Here is a 17,199-nt window from a genome sequence, read left to right as displayed (position 1 = left end):
TTTCTGTTCTCTGAGTGACTGCACTAACTCAGAACATCGGAGTTTGTTGTAATTTTACCTCAGACCTACAAGCATCTAAATTCAGAGCAGAAGGAGGCCATTCACCCCCTTGAGCATGCTGTACCCTTTGATATGATCATGGTGGATCTGATTGAGAATGCTATTTCACTTGCCTCTCTACCCCGTACTCGTGAATGCTATAAAATACATGCGTATGCAAAACATACAGGGTAATTGGTCTCTGTAACAGTTTAAAAGCACTCTTTGTAGCCTGTTGTTTCTTCTCCTTTTCAACAAATAATCAAAAAGCAATATGCCAGCTGCTAAATGTTTATATGGAAGATGATGATTTCATATTGTACATGGTATATCGTTGTGATTGTGATAATACTCATGATTGCTTTTATTCAAGTTTAACACACTCATCATAGACCCACTCTTCTCTCCCTCAGAATGAACATGACATTCAATCATGTTATGATCACTGCTGCCTTTACCATGAAGTTATCCCAAAATGCTTTTCACGGCTACATTTGACAATCTGTCATGTTCAATCTAGATGTCGAATAAAGCCACCTTGATTTTCCTCCCTGTTTTAACATGCTCCTGTTATTTCTTGCTGTGAGCTGCTCAGCATGAGGCAGTATTGGTGAATGGGGCCCAATGGCCTCAGCAATTTCATAGCTGAAATAAACATTAAGAACAACTGGTGAAAATTCTTTTGTATCACCTGAGTGATTCCGGTCGATGGTGGGGAGGGGAGCATTAACTCCCAACATTATCCTCTCTCGTGGTCAATTGTCATTTGGAAAACAGGCCAGTTGAATGAAATTGCAGTGGTCATGCTGGAGTTTAACCCTATTTGACAATTCCTGAAAGTAAGACCAGGGGAGAGCAAGGGGAAACGATGCACAATGTCAAACCTCTCTCACGGTGGAACAAGGTTGTGTTTAATGATTGACATCACCTCTACCTTGAGGAGAAAGTGAGGACTGCAGATGCTGGAGATCAGAGCTGAAAATGTGTCGCTGGAAAAGCGCAGCAGGTCAGGCAGCATCCAAGGAGCAGGAGAATCGACGTTTCGGGCATAAGCCCTTCTTCAGGAATCAGGGCTCATGCCCGAAACGTCGATTCTCCTGTTCCTCGGATGCTGCCTGACCTGCTGCGCTTTTCCAGCAACACATCTTCAGCTGTCCTCTCTACCTTCCCAACTGGTCCTCGTATTCCTCAACTCTTTTAATCATTTTGGGAGTGGGGGCAGGGGGGGGGCAATGTGATAGTAATTAGTAATCCAGGAACCCAGTCTAATGTTCCAGGGACAGAGGATTGAATCCTATGATATTTGAAACCATAGGAGGCTAGCCAAGTGCAGACCGTGTAACCTTTGTTGATTTGATTTATTATTGTCACATGTATCAAGATACAGTGAAAATTATTGTTTTGTGTGTTATGCAGACAAACCCTACTTTACACAGGTACATCAGGGTCATCGAACAGAATGCAGAATACGGTTGGTTCTGATATAACGCGATAGCTCCATTCCCATATGATCCTGGGTTATCAGAGTATCACGTAATAACAGCACCATGTCGTAGAATAGCAGAAGAGTGGTTGGGGGTATGTGTGGGGATGTGGGTGAGGAATTGGAGTTGGGGGTGGGGGTGGAGAGAGGTGACCCTGAGCTGGAGGGATGTTGCAAGAGCTGACTGTCTCTCTGAATAGGTTTGTGGGGGAGGGGGAAGATTGTGGGGTGGGGGGTGAAAATGGGGCTGGGGTTGGAGATGTGTTCAGTGTGGGGTGAAGGGGGGTATGGGGTTGGAGGTGCATTGGGTTGGGGGGTGAAGGTGGGTATGGGGTTGGGGGGTGAAGGTGGGTATGGGGTGGGTGGGTGTGTGGTCGGTGGTGGAGTCGGGGGTGAAGGTGGGTATGGGGTGGGTGGGTGTGTGGTCGGTGGTGGAGTCGGGGGTGAAGGTGGGTATGGGGTGGGTGGGTGTGTGGTCGGTGGTGGAGTCGGGGGTGAAGGTGGGTATGGGGTGGGTGGGTGTGTGGTCGGTGGTGGAGTCGGGGGTGAAGGTGGGTATGGGGTGGGTGGGTGTGTGGTCGGTGGTGGAGTCGGGGGTGAAGGTTAGGTTGTGGAGTGAAGGTGGGGTTGGGGTTGGTAGTGGGTATGGAGTTGGGGGGTGAAGGCGGGGATAGGGTTGGAGGTGGGGTTGGTGCTGGGTATGGCGTTGGTGGTGGGGTGGGTTGGAGGTTGGAGGTTGAAGGTGGGGTTGGAGGTGCAGTGGGTTGTGGGGTGAAGGTGGGGGTGCGATGGGGGTGAGCCGCAGTGTTGAGGGGAACCTGCCTGAGGGACAGCCCATGAGTGTGTGTGTTCCTGGGCTGTGAGGGTGAGCTGATGATCACCGTCTCCTCGGAGGAAGAGAGAAAGGCTGTGGCAGTGAAAGCTGAGGTCATGCCAATGTACCCACTGATCCAGGTGCCAGAGCCCCTCGCCCCGAGGCACCTCAGGCTGGTGTGATTCTGTTACCACCCCCTCCTCCTCCCTCAGAAAGGGTTGTAGCTTCAGTCCGGCTCCTGGTGCTGGATGTGGACGAGGTGACTTCATCCTCGGAGACCCTCCCACAGCACAGGGTGCTCAGCAAACACGTCCGGAACTGCACACACAACACAAACAAGGAGCATCAGTGAGACAGAGACTAGGACAAGGACATCCCTGATGCTGCCTTGGATTGTCCTCATCAGGAGAAACAACAACAACTAATACTTATACCCAATCCCCACAAACTCGCTGAGCACTTCACAAAATGTAGAAAATAAAGGAATGACACTGAGACACGGAAGGTGACATTAGGGGAATTTTTAAAAATATTTTTAGTCATTCCAGAGATGTGGGTGTCACTGGCTGGGCCCAGTATTTCTTGCCTGTCCCTAGTTGCCCCTTGAGAAGGTGGGGGTGAGCTGCCTTCTTGAACCGCTGTGCAGTAGGTAGACCACAATGCCCTTAGGAAAGGAATTCCAGGATTTTGACCCAGTGACACTGAAGGAACAGCGATATATTTCCAAGTCAGGATGGCACGGGGCTTCGAGGAGAACTTGCAGAGGGTGGTGTTCCCATGGACCTTCTGCCCTTGCCCATCCAGAGATCATGGGGGTGGATAGTGCTCAATCAGGGATCTGTGAGAGTCGTTGCAGTATATTATGTGGATGGCATTTGGTGAAAAGTAGGGGTTTAAGGATTGTCTTAAAGAAGGAAGTGAAGAGGAGAGAAATTTCAGAATTCAAGGTCTTTGCTGAAGGCACAGCCATAAATGATGGAGGGACAAAAATGTCACTCTAACAGAACACTTGAGTTACAGGATCTGCAGAGAGGGCTGTGAAGACATGTGGCTACAGCAGGGTCTGACACAGGGATGAATAATTGGGCCCTCTGTGTTTAGTGTCGTGGGGTGGGGGCTTATCATATTGCCCTGAATTGGAGTGAGGTTCACTGTCCTTGAGTCAGGATGGGAGCAGGAGCCTGGGCCCAGGATTTCTGTCTATGCCGCGGGTTACGGAGACAGGGTTATGGGGGAGGGGCCATGAAGCCGTGAATGAATTTGAAAACAAAGAATTATAAAATCGAGGTGTTGGTTACTGGGGGCTTAGTGTTGGTCATTGTGCCCAGGGTGGATGGTCAATGGGACTTTGTGCGAGGTTGGGATGTTGGATGGCTTCATTTAATGGTGAGACAGAAGATGGGAGACCAGCAGGAGTGTATTGAAATAGTCAAGTCTAGAGGGGAGGAAAGTGTGAGTCAGAGACACCGACCACATTCCCCTGTTCCTGTCACAGTCACAACTTTAAGGAAAGTTCTCCAGAATTACATTATCAAATTCTTGGTTGCTAATTCTCCATATTGTCCCAGACACTCCAAAGATTTGTGGATAAATCTCCCAAATTCTGCAGCAAACAAAGACATGGAGAAAAAAGGCAGAATGTTTTCCTTTCTCTTTGAACCTGATTATCCACTATTTAAAAAGTAGATTGGGGTCTGTTTGATTGACAGACAGGAATTGTCCAATCACATAATGGAGAGGTGGGACTTGGTAATGATGGAATGACCAATGACAGGAGAGTGATGGAAGCCAGAGTCATGTGATAAAACCTCCAGGAACCCATTACAGTGGAGTTGGCAACTGTTAACGTACACAGCCTTGGTTCAGATATGTCAATATGTAGACCGAGTTGTTAAAAAGGGTTTGGTACACTTGTCTTTACTGCCTCAGTCCTTTCAGTATAGGAGCTGGGAAGTTATGCTGAGATTGAAAAAACATTGGTGAGGCCTCTGCTGGAGTACTGTGTCCAGTCCTGGTCACCCAGTTATAGGAAGGATATTATTAAGCTGGAGAGGGTTCAGAAGAGGTTTACCAGGAGGTTACCGGGTATGGGAGATTTGAGTTATAAGGAGAGGGTGGATAGACTGGGACTTTTTTCACTGGAGTGTAGGAGGTTGAGAGACAACCTGACAGAAGGTTATAAAATAATGAGGGGTATAGGTAGAGTTAATGGTAGTTATCTTTTCCCTGGGATGGGGGAGTTCAAGACTAGAGAGCACATTTTTAAGGTGAGAAGAGAAAGATTTAAAAAAGAGATGAAGGTCAAGTTTTTTTTACACAGAGGGTTCCAGTTCACGTGTGGAATGAACTTCCCAAGGAAGGGGTGGATGTGGGTAAAGTTACAACATTTAAAAGATATTTGGATAGATAAGTGAACAGGAAAGGTTTAGAGGGATATGGGCCAGGAGCAGGCAGGTGGAATTAGTTTAATTTGGGATTATATTCAGTACGGACTGGTTGGAGTGAAGGGTCTGTTTCTGTGCTGTGTGACTTAATGACTCTGAGTGAAAGAAGAGTTGCTCCTACCTGTTTATTCATGAAGACATAGATGATGGGGTTGTAGACGGTGGCGGTCTTTGAGAAATAGGATGGCATGGAGGCCAAGGTGGGATGAATCACAATGTCCTTATCCACAGCAACAACGAGGGCAAAGGTCGTATAAGGAAGCCAGCAGATCAAAAACGCCATCACCATAACGACCACCATACGGGTCACCTCTCGTTCTGCTCGCTGTGTCGTCTGACACTCTTTCTGTTGCTGAGCAGCCTGTGGAAGGAAGCAGTGAACATTAGGAACAGGAGGAGGCCATTCAGCCCCTTGAACCTGCTCCACCATTTAATACCATCATGGCTGATCTCATCTGCACCTCAACTCCACCTTCCTCCCATTACTCCTTAAAGATCTGTCTATCTCCTTCCTGAACTTACTCAATGTCCCAGGATCCACCGTACTCAGGGAGTGAAGCACAGTGTGGCCCTGAGAAAAGAAATTCTATAACTCCACCCCCCCCCCCCCAAACTCCCATAATGCTAAAGTGATGACCTCTTTGTTACCCCACTCTTTGCTGGTCCCAGTTTTCCTGCCTACCCTCACCTCTGCAGTAAGGTGCAATTGATTTTGTCTTTATATCATCTTTAATTTCTTTGCTTAGCTATGGATGTGTTTTGTTTCATCTCTCTGACAATCTTGCTTCCTCTCTGGAATATATTTTAGTTGGGAGCAAGTGACATTCTCCTTAAACCTCTCCCATTGCCCATCACCTGCCCAGCTTTCCGGCCCAGATCTGACTTCGTGTCAATTTAAGTAGCGTTGTTTAACTCTAGAACACTAGTGTGGGTCTCCAGTTTCTCTCCCTCCAACTGAAATTCTAGCATGCTGTGATCGCTCTTCCCTTGAGGATCCCTCACTCTGACATCATTGATTAATCCCACCACATTGCATCATATCAAATCCAGAATAACCTGCTTCCTGATTCTTGGAGCAGAATGTTGTGGAACCAAGCTCTGAAATATTCAGTGAAGTCTCCCTCAAGGTTTATTGGACTTATCTAGTCCTTATGCATGTGAAAATCACCTCCTGATATTTTTCATTCCTTTCCTGATGAGTTTGCGTTTTTCCTGGGTTCTGCCATGCCCCAGTGTGAACCTGCTGTTTGAAAATCTATCGGTTACTTCCACCCAGGATTTCTTTCCCTTGCCCTTTCTAATTTCTATCCAGTCTGATTCCACGTCCCAATCCCCAGTGCTGATATCATTTCTCATCTCAGCGCTGAACTCCTCCTTCACCCACAAAACAGCACTTCCTCCATCTCCCACCTGCTTATCCTTCTGAAACCGTTCATTGACACCTTCCAGAATCTTCTCAAAGAAATGAAATTCATCAAAATGAGAGAAATAGGCACCGTCCCCATCAAACACTCCCAGGTCAGGGACAGCACAGGGTTAGATACAGAGTAAAGCTCCCTCTACACTGTCCCTTATCAAACACTCCCAGGTCAGGGACAGCATGGGGTTAGATACACAGTAAAGCTCCCTCTACACTGTGCCCATCAAACACTCCGAGGACAGGGACACCACAAGGTTAGATACAGAGTAAAGCTCACTCTACACTGACCCCATCAAACACTCCCAGGACAGGGCCAGCACAAGGTTAGATACATAGTAAAGCTCCCTCTACACTGTCCCCATCAAACACTCCCAGGACAGGGACAGCACAGGGTTAGATACAGAGTGAAGCTCCCTCTACACTGTCCCCATCGAATGTTGTACAGCAATGGGATAGGATGAAGCAGCCAGTGGCGGACTGGAGTCACATATGACCAGGCCTGTGCTGCAGATCTGTGCGAGGAATCTGAATGAACTAGATGGGTCTAAGAGAGTGGTGAGGTCATTGAGGGGCTGTGCTACTGACTGAATACACCTCCTTCCAGGGGATCCCATCTGGGACAGAGTGGCAGGAGCCGACTGGGGGAGGGGAGTGCACACTTTGACACACAGAGAGTGACGGAGGTTTGGAACTCTCTTCCACAAACAGCAGTTAGTTTTAAATGTTAATTTTAAAGTGGAGGTGAATTTCTGTTGTGCAAAGATATCGAGGGATATGGGTGAAAGGTGAGTGTATGGAGTTAGGTCCCAGGTCAGGCTTGAGGGGCTGAATGGCCTTCTTCTGTTCCTCTATGACTATAAGTGGTAAGTTCCATGGAGGGAGCAGGGTGAGAGGAATGACCTCTTTCCCCCCCATTCCATGTTGAGATATGCCAGGACTAGGAGCTGAGCAAGTGACTGAGTGGGGGAGGGGGGGGTGTAGAGGGTGGACAAACAGAGCAGCCTCCCCTCCCTCCCTCACCCCATACTCACAGCTCGGAGAACCACCAACAGACTGACGTAGGAGAACACAATCAAACTGAGGGGCATCATGAAGCAGGTGACAAGGAGTGCAACCACATAGCTGTTGTTGTTACTCCCTCCCGTGTACCAGTTCGGGCCACAAGACGTTCGCAAACCTAATGCCCAGAAAAGAGACGGTTTTAATCATTGACCTGTCACAATACAGGCACAGAGTTCAGTCAGTATACAGTACAGGCACATACAGTCTGTACTCAATACAGGCACATAGTCAATGTGGGTAAATGGACACAGCACGGGCACACACAATCAATACACAATACAGCCACAGAGTTCAGTGTACACAGTCCGAGTACATACTGTGATTACACAGTGCAAGTATACGCTAAAAGCATGCTGTGTGACTACAGCCTTCGACTGAAAATGTGGAAAATTGTCCATTCAGGAGCTGGGGTGTACAGGAAGTACATGTTGAGGTTGTACAGGATATTGGTGAGGCCTCTTAGAATCCCTACAGTGTGGACACAGGCCCTTTGACCGTCCAAAGAGCAACCCACCCAGACCCTACCCGATCTATTTACATTTTACCCCTGACTAATGCACCAAACTTGCACATCCCTGAACACTATGGGTAATTTAGCACGGGCAGTTCTAACCTGCACATCAGTGGATTGTAGGAATCGAACCTGGGTCCCTGGTGCTGTGAGCCACTGAGCCACTCTCTTCTGGAGTGCTGTGTGTAGTTCTAGTCACCCTGTCATAGAAAGGATATTATTAAACTGGAGAGGGTTCAGAAAAGAATCATGAAGATGTTCCTGGGAATGGAGGGTTTGAATTATATGGAGAGGCTGGGACCTTTTTCACCAGAGCGTAGGAGAGTGAGGTGTGACCTTTATAGAGGTTCATAAAATCATGAAGGGCACAGAGATAAGATGAAAGAGCAAATAGCTTTTTCTCCCCAGGGTGGGGGGACTCCAGAACGAGAGGGGATAGGTTTAAGGTGAGAGGAGAAAGATGTAAAAGGGAACCAAGGGGTAACTTTTTAACACCGAGGGTGGCTTTTATGTGGAATGAGCTGCCAGAGGAAGTGATAGATGCAGATACAGTTACAACATTTAAAAGACATTTGGGCAGGTACATGAACAGGAAAGGTTTAGAGGGATATGGGCCAAATGCAGGCAGGTGGGACTAGATTGGTTTGGGAAACCGAGTCAGCATGGGTGAGTTGGATGGAAGGGTCTGTCTCTGTGCTGTATCACTCTATGACTATATTGGAAGTACACAGTGTGAGTGTGCAATGCAGTTTGTCACAGATACAGACTCTTTGCAAAGTCCTGAAGGAGGGCAGCTTCCTACAGGAAGGATATTATTAAATTGGAAAAGCTGCAAAAAATGTTTCTGCGGATGTTACTGGGTCTAGAGGGCAGAGATTGGGAAAATGAGCAGAATTCTGGCCCATCAAGAGTAACCATAATCATAGCAAACTCCAGGGACCAACAATTTAAAACTGGGGACGTCGATTATGTTATGATCTTGTGGAATAAATATTAGCGAGGACACCGGGGAGATCACTCGATCCTCTTCAGAATAATGCCTTGGATTCTTTCCCATCTCCGAGAGTGGGGAACACATGCCTCCTTTAAACTCCCTGTTCCAACAGGGCAACACTCCCTCGGTACTGCACTTGCTGGGGTTGCCTGGGCCATGAGCTCAAATCACCAACGGCATCCTGAATCACAACCTTCTGACTCAGAACTGGAGTGTAACCCACTGAGTGTAAATATAAAGGGGAGGGAGAAACACCAATCTCACCCTCAGAGAAATATTCTTCAGGAGCAAAGGCTCATCCCATGGGTCTCTGACGGGATTCTTGCAGAAATCCTGAGGGAATGGGAAGAACTGGAGAAGGGACAGAAATGATTCACTTGTGTGACACTGGAACGGAAGGGTTCTCTCTCTCAGGAGAAGTTAAAGAGACCAGGATCGTTTTCCTGGGACAGGGAAGATCAAGGTCTTTAAAATTATAACAGGGTTTGACACAGTTGCTGAGGAGATACTGGGTCACAAATATAAGCTAAACACAAACAGACAATCAGCAATTCAGGAGAAACTCCTTCAGCAAAGAGTGTTGACATTGTGAAACTCAGATGTGCAGGGAGAGGTTAGAGTTATCAACACTATTGAGTCAACACATGAAACACACGAGGGAGAAAGGAACAGAATGGTTGGGTGAGAGGGAAAGGGGCTGGGACGAGGCCTGTGGGGAGCAGATGGTCTGTTTCTGTGCTGGAAGTTATTGATGATTCTCTATCCAATGGAGTAAGGCCTGCTCGAGCTGAGAGTCCATTCCAGACGGAGATGGTTCAATCATTGGAGAAAGGCGATATGAGGGTAGGGTGGGTAGGCGGGGCTGAGGTCAAAGGTCAACCGTGATCTTATTGGACAGTACAGCAAAGGGCTGAATGGCCTCCTGCTGCTCCTAGTCTCTTTTTGTAACATAAAGAACAAAGAGCAGTCCAGCACAGGAACAGGCCCTTCAGCCCATCAGTCCTGGCTCAATACTTGATACCTTTTCCAAACTAAGCACCTTAAAGCCTGACTCTGGTCCATATTCCTCTATTCTCTGCCCGGTCACATATCTGTGAAGATAGCTTTTCAATGTTGCCGTTGTATCAGTTTCCAACACCTCTTATCACAGCACCTTCCAGGCACTCACCACCCTCGGTGACCTCTCACATCTCCTTTCAACTCACCTCCTTCTATGACCCTAATAATTGACATCTCTACCCTGGGGGAAAATTCCTGTGACTGTCCATTCTATCCACACCTGTCACTTTATAAACTTCTGTCAGGTCACTCCTCACCCTTCGTTCAAGTGAAAAACAAACCAACTTTGTCCAATCTTTCCTCTTGGCTAATCCGCTCCGAACCAGGCAACATCCTGGTAAATCTGTTCCCTCTCCAAAGGCTCCACATCCTCCTGGTGGTGAGGTGACCAGAACGGTCTCCAATAAATGTCACGTTTTGTCAGTTGTGTTTGAGGTGGCTGTATGTTCAGAATATTTGGGTGCATATTGTCTTACCCTCAGGTACATAACTACTCCAACCCAAGAGAGGGGGCATGGTCCACACCAAAGCCCAGATCCAAGTGAACAGACAGCCCCACACTGCATGCCTCTGTTGGAAGCGGAAATCGCCCATCGGTTTGCAAATGATGATGTATCGTTCAAAAGCCAAGATCGCCAGAGACCACAGCCCCACAATACCTGTCAGAAACAGCAAACAAGACAACTGAGCTGCTCCCCTTTCAACTCCCCCTCCCCCCCCCCCCCTCACCTGTGCCACCCTGAGAACCTGGCCAGAGGGAGTGCCCACCAGGAGCAGTCTAACCCCATAGCTGCTGCCAGTCTCACCCCACCCTGTGAGTGGGCAGTGAGCTCTGTTCGTGCAGCTGGGAGAACGGAATGGAGTCATCACAGGGAGCAGGGTGTGAGCGTGTATAGGCCAGGTCACTGTGGGGGTCAGTGAGTTTGTCGTGGATATTGGTGGCCAGCCTATCCCCAGAAATGGAAGCAGAGATGTCGACGAAGTGAGGGGAGATATCAGAGATAAGGGTGAGAGCAGGGTGAACCAGAAACCGGGTAAACTTTACCAATTCTAGATGAGAGAGAGAGAGGCAGCACTGATGATGTCATTGATGTACCAATGGGTGGGAGCTGGAATCGGACTGAAACAAGGAATGTTTCACATGCCCCTACAAAGTGATAAGCATAACTGGGGCCCATGAGGGTACACGTAGCTATCCCTTTGACCTGAAGAAAATGAGGGAAGTGAGAAGTTGTTCAGGGTGAGGATGAACTCCGCCTGGTGAAGGAGGGTGGTGCTTGATAGGTGCAGTTTAGGCCTCATATCTGGAAAGAAGCAGACAGCCTGAAGACCATCTTGGTGGGGGATGGGTGTGTAAAGGAATTGCACATCCATATTAAAGAGGAGGCAGCTGGAGCCTGCAAACTGGAAATTCTGAAACTGATATAAAGCGTCATAGGAATTGTAGGTGTAAGTGGGAGAGGACAGGATGAGGAGAGAACAGATTGAAATGAAATAGGAAGAGATTAGTTCTTTGGGGCAGGAGCAGGCAGAAACAATGTGTCTGTCTGGGCGGACCGGTCGGTGGGATTGGGAAGGAGGTAGAAACGGGCTGTTTGGGGTTGCATGAATGAAGGAGCAGTGTTCCTGACGCTCTTGGTACAGACCAGAGATCGTGCCAACTCCAGAAAACCTAGCTCCCCTCTCCGAGATGGAGGGTAGCAGAATCCAGAGCAAAGTAATTTTCAGGAGGTGGTCATGGGTTGGGGGATGGAGGGAAGGGAGGTGGGGTGGGGGGGTGCAGGGAAAGTGGGGGGGAAGAGAGGGGGAATATCAGGAGAATCCTGGGGATAAATGGAGGGAAGACCCACCTGTTAGAGACACCATGAAACCCTCGAACTGACACATAGTTTGCCCCAGAGTGAAGTATCCGTTGATGTTGTTGGAGAAACTGATGGTGCTACCAAAGAAGGTGACCATCAGGTCTGCCATGGCCAGGTTGACCAGGATGTAGTTGAGGGGGGAGCGGAGCCTCTTGTACCTGACCGAGACCAGGATGACCATCCCATTCATGAAGGAGGCTAGGATGACCACAGTGCCCATCAGAGTGGCCACCGTCACATAGGTGCCCCGCGGGGCAATATGTGGCCACTGAGGGCCATCGAATGGACCAATGGTCAGATTGGGCACCCCAAGGGGGGACTCTGAGAAACCCATCCAGCTTTAGGATAACGGGAGGCTGTTGATTCTCTGAGAGGCTGGACTGAGCCAAACCTCTCTGTCCATCAGCCTGCAGTGTGTGGTCAACACGCTTTCCTAAAGCTGGTTTTAAAAGCTGAAACAGCTTAGCTACATCATCAACACAATCTCCCTCCCCAACACATCATCTTTCTTAACCTCGATCGAAGTAACCAGCTGCTGCTCAAGGATTTGTTTCCATTAATCAGGATTCACAGGGGCTGTTTCTAATTCCCCTTCGTTACTCAGCGTCCACTCCGATTCCTGACTCTCCCTTCACTTTCTCTGCTGGAGGCAAAGGGGCAGGGGTGGGGGTGAGTCTGGGGAGTAGAATTGTCTCACACACACAGACACAGACACACACACACAGACACACACACACACACACAGACACAGACACATGCACACACACACAGACACAGACAGAATCTCACCTTCACTCTCCGACAGCACATAGGAAGATGGTTGTGATTGTTGGAGGGTCAGTTATCTCAGCTCAAGGACATCTCTGCAGGAGTTCCTCATGGTACTGTCTTAGACCCAACCACCTTCAGCTGCTTCATCAATGACCTTCCCTCTATCACAAGGTCAGAAGTGGGGATGTTCAACGATGATTACATAATGTTCAGCACCATTCACCACTCCTCAGATACTGAAGCAGCCCATGTTCAAAATCTGGACAATATCCAGGCTTGGGCTGACAACCGGCAAGTAATATTCACGCCACACAAATGCCAGGCAATGACCATCACCAATAAGAGACAATCTAACCACCGCCCTTTACATTCAATGGTGTTACCATCTACTATCAACATCCTGGGGGTTACCATTGACCAGAAACTCAACTGGACCCCCATGTTGGGGAGGTGATTGCCTAACAGTATTATCGCTGGATAATAACTCAGAGACCGAAGTAATGTTCTGGGGACCCAGGTTTGAACCCCGCCACAGTAAATGGTGGAATTTGAAATCGGAATTAAGAGCCTAATGATGACCATGAATCCATTATCAATTGCTGGAAAATCCCGGCAATCTAGTTCACTAATGTCCTTTAAGGAAGGAAACTGCCATCCCTACCCGGTCTGGCCAATGAATGACTCCAGACCCACAGCAATGTGGTTGACTCTTAACTGCCCTCTCGATAATTAGGGATGGGCAATAAATACTGGCCTGGCCAGTGACACCCTCATCCAGTAAATGAAAAGAAAAAACAAACAAACACAGTGGCTACAAGAGCAGGTCAGAGACCAGGAATGCTGCAGCGAGTAACTCCCCTCCTGATTCCCCAAATCCTGTCCACCATCTACAAGGCACAAGTCAGGAGTGTGATGGAATATTCCCCACTTGCCCTGGATGGGGGCAGCTCCAACAACACTCAGGAAGCTCGACACCATCCAGGGCAAAGCAGCCGCTTGATTGGCCCCACATCCACAAACACCCACTCCCTCCCCCACCGACGCTCAGAAGCAGCAGCGTGTACCATCTACAAGATGTGCTGCAGAAATTCACCAAAGATCCTCAGACAGCACCTTCCAAACCCATGACCAGTTCCAGCTAGAAGGACAAGGGCAGCAGATACATGGGTACACCACCCCCTGCAAGGTTCCCCCTCCCCATCCTGACTTGGAAATATCTCCCCATTCCTTCACTGTCGCTGGGCCAAAATCCTGGAATTCCTCCCTAAGGGCAGTGTGGGTCAACTCACAGCACAGGGACTGCAGCGGTTCCAGAATTGGAGAAACTGGTATTAGACTGGAGTGAACAAAGTCAGAAGTCACACAACACTAGGATATAATCCAACAGGTTTATTTGGAAGTACTAGCTTTCAAAGCGCTGCTCCTTCATCAGGTAACTGTGGAGCAGGATCATAAGACTCAGAATTTATAGCACAAGATTAGTGTGATGCAACTGAAATGATATGTGGAACAAACCTAGATTAAGTTTTTCATCTTTTGGACTGGGTTACAGGTTTTGGTTCATTGATGTGTAAATCCTATAGTCACATTATCAAGATAAGTTAAGGTTTTATTTTTTAAAAATGCCATCTCAGCTCAGACAATGCATTAAAGGTTTGAGGTTAGAGTCTGTCTGTATCCCAATCTTGGGTCAGACTGGTTCTATTTCCAAAGTAGGAATTTATAAAATATTACATGGATTGACTGTCTGCAGATTGTGTGCTTTTTGAGCAAAATAGAATGTACCTGCAAATATAATTGTGCAAATGTTAATTGACCCCATAGACTTACCTGTGTGAGCATGTGCAGGAGACAGACAGAATGAGTGTGCGCGTGTGAGAGCACATGAGACAGTGCGTGTTTGCGTGGATACAAGCTTGGTAAAGTGTGTGTGTGTGTGTGTATATATGAGAGAGTGCTTGTGTGTGTTTGAGTGTGTGTATGTGTGTTTGAGTGTGGGTGTGTGTGTATGAGAGTGCTTGTGTGTGTGTGTATGAGAGAGTGCTTGAGTGTGTGTGTGTGTGTGTGTGTTTGAGTGTGTGTGTGTTGCAGTGGGGTCAGTTGTAGTGTGACATGAACCCAAGGTCCTAGTTGAGGCTAGTTGATGGGTTGGGTTCACACACATACACCCCCCACACTCTCACCCTCTCACAGGCTTATGCCCCATCTCTCACACACACACACTTTACCAAGCTTGTACACACGCAAACACGCACGCTGTCATGTGCACTCTCACACACACACACACACACACACACACACACTCATTCTGTCTGTCTGTCTCCTGCACATGCTCACACAGGTAAGTCTATTTATATTTACCTATCTATATTATATTTGCAGAATCATTCTATTTTGTTTAAAAGCACACAATCTGCAGGAAGTCAATCCATGTAATATTTTATAAATTCCTACTTTGGAAATAGAACCAGTCTGACTCAAGATTGGGATAAAGACAAACTCTAACCTCACACCTTTAATGCATTGTCTGAGCTGAGATGGCACCTTTTTCAAAAATAAAACGTTAACTTATCTCTAGAATGTGACTTAAAAAGTTCTGGGATTTACACATTAAAGAACTGAAACCAGCGAACCCATTCTAAAAGATGAAAGATTTAATCTAGGTTTGTTCAATATATTTCAGCTGCATGACACTGTAATCTATTGCTATAAATTCTGTGTCCTATGCTCCTGCCCCAGTAGCTGCCTGATGAAGGAGCGTCGCTCCAAAAGCTAGTGCTTCCAATTAAACCTGTTGGACTATAACCTGGTGTTGTGTGATTTTTAACGTGGTTCAAGAAGGCAGCTCACCCCCACCTTCTCAAGGGCAACGAGGGACGGGCAATAAATATTGGGACCAACACATTCTTTGAAGAAATAAACACAAATATCAGGAGTCACTGGATTGTAACCAGGGATGGGAACAGAGAGGCTAATATGATCTAGTCCTCTCTAACCCTGAGCACAGAACATCGAAAGTACTGACCATGCTCCTGACCAGTGAATACTGCCTCCTGTAGATTCAACTGGAGAACGTGGGGGTTCATTTCTGTTCTGTGCACTGGGCGATAATTTATATTCAGAGAAGGCACTAGAACAAGGTGAATCGCACAATTCTCCCACTGTCCGAGTGCTGGGTGATGCACTCTCAGATATTTCAGAATCAAAGCAGCTTTTCAGGGTTCCTCAGCTACAAGTGGGATCTTGCTGTGCCAGTAAGGTGATTGAGCGATACCGACGATGGTGCATTGGTTCTGAGGCTGTGAGCAGGTGAATTCCGTGACAGTCAGGAATCTGCATCTATCAACCTCATGAAGGCCACGACTTGAAAAAAAATCACTAACCCAGTACTTCACGTTAAACAAAAGAGTTACATTTCTGTGGGTGTGTTAAATTTGAATAAGGGAAATTATGAAGAAATAAAGGCACAGGATGAAGTAGATTGGGAAAATACATTTAAAGACATGACTGTATATGGACAATGAACAGTCCTTAAAGAATGATCACGAGTTACAGCAATGATACATTTCTTCAAAGTCCAAAAAGGTCAGTCAACTACTGTCAGCAAAGAAAGTTCAGAATTGCATAAGAATAAAGTCAGAAGTCATCTGACACCAGGTTATAGTCCAACAGGTTAATTTGAAACCACAAGCTTTAGGAGCACTACGTTTTCAAATCAACCTGTTGGACGATAACCTGGTGAAGGGTGATTTCTGACTACCCACCCCAGTCTGACACCAGAACCTCCACATCATAAGAATACAAGAGGCCTACAGAGCAATAAATCTGAGGGTTGGGAGGTTTTTTGAATACAGCAAAAGAGGACTAAGAAACTGATAAGCAAAGGGAGAATACAATATGAATGCAATCTAGAAAAAAACCCCACCAAAAATGGATAATAAAAGCTTCTATAGGTACATGGAAAAGAAACATTTGACTAAAATTAATGTACATTGCTGGTGGGCAATTCCTGAATCAGAGGAATTTATAATTAGCAATAGCGAGAAGCTAAATGATTGTTTTGTGTCTGTTTTCACCGAGGAAGATACATTAAATCTCCCAAAATTAGAGATACAAGAGGTGAGGGAGAATCAGGAATAGAACACCACAGTCCAATAGTGTCCCATAGTGTCAGGTTCATTAGTCAGAGGGGAATGGGTCTGGGTGGGTTACTCTTTGGAGGGTCAGTGTGGGACTGGTTGGGCCAAATGGCCTGTTTCCACACTGTGGAGAATCCAACAAAAACACAAATCAGTATTAGCAAGCAGGCTGTACCAGAGAGATTAATGGGGCTGAAGTTTATTTACGGGCAGGACTTGATATTCCACATCCCAGAATTTGAAGATGGTGCCCATGGAAATGATTGATGCATTGGTGATTATTTTACAAACTATATAGATTACGGAATAATTCCTGTAGATTAGAAAATAACCAATGTCACCCCATTACTTCAGAAGGGAATGACAGAAAACAGGGAGCCACAGTCCTGTTAGCCTTGCATCAGTATTAGGAAAATGTTCTGTTAGAATCTGTTATTATGGATGTGATTATCAGGAACTTGGATAATAATGATCTGACTGGGCACAATCAGCATGGATTTGCAAAGGGAAAATTGTGTTTGACTGACTTCGAGCTTTTTGAAGGTGTTGAACAAAATTGACGAAGGACAAGATGGACAGAAGAACACTTAAAATTTTAGAA

At 46.9% G+C, this 17,199-nt stretch overlaps 1 protein-coding gene across 1 annotated transcript; it reads right to left on the bottom strand.

The window, feature by feature from the left end:
- Positions 1–2,504: 2,504 nt before the first annotated feature.
- On the bottom strand, positions 2,505–12,055 carry LOC140491622 (pinopsin-like). Its single transcript, XM_072590075.1, has 5 exons — positions 11,677–12,055; positions 10,303–10,485; positions 7,232–7,377; positions 4,902–5,141; positions 2,505–2,654 (listed from the first exon to the last, which is right to left on the bottom strand). Exons 1-5 carry the CDS (start codon positions 12,020–12,022, stop codon positions 2,505–2,507), a joined length of 1,065 nt encoding a protein of 354 aa, XP_072446176.1. The 5' UTR covers positions 12,023–12,055.
- Between the last annotated feature and the right edge of the window lie 5,144 nt (positions 12,056–17,199).

Source organism: Chiloscyllium punctatum, chromosome 19 (genome assembly GCF_047496795.1).
Source record: "Chiloscyllium punctatum isolate Juve2018m chromosome 19, sChiPun1.3, whole genome shotgun sequence".
Classification (NCBI taxonomy): Eukaryota; Metazoa; Chordata; class Chondrichthyes; order Orectolobiformes; family Hemiscylliidae; genus Chiloscyllium; species Chiloscyllium punctatum.
Note: the sequence above shows the minus strand (reverse complement) of the source record. Positions and strands in the feature narration are given on the sequence as shown.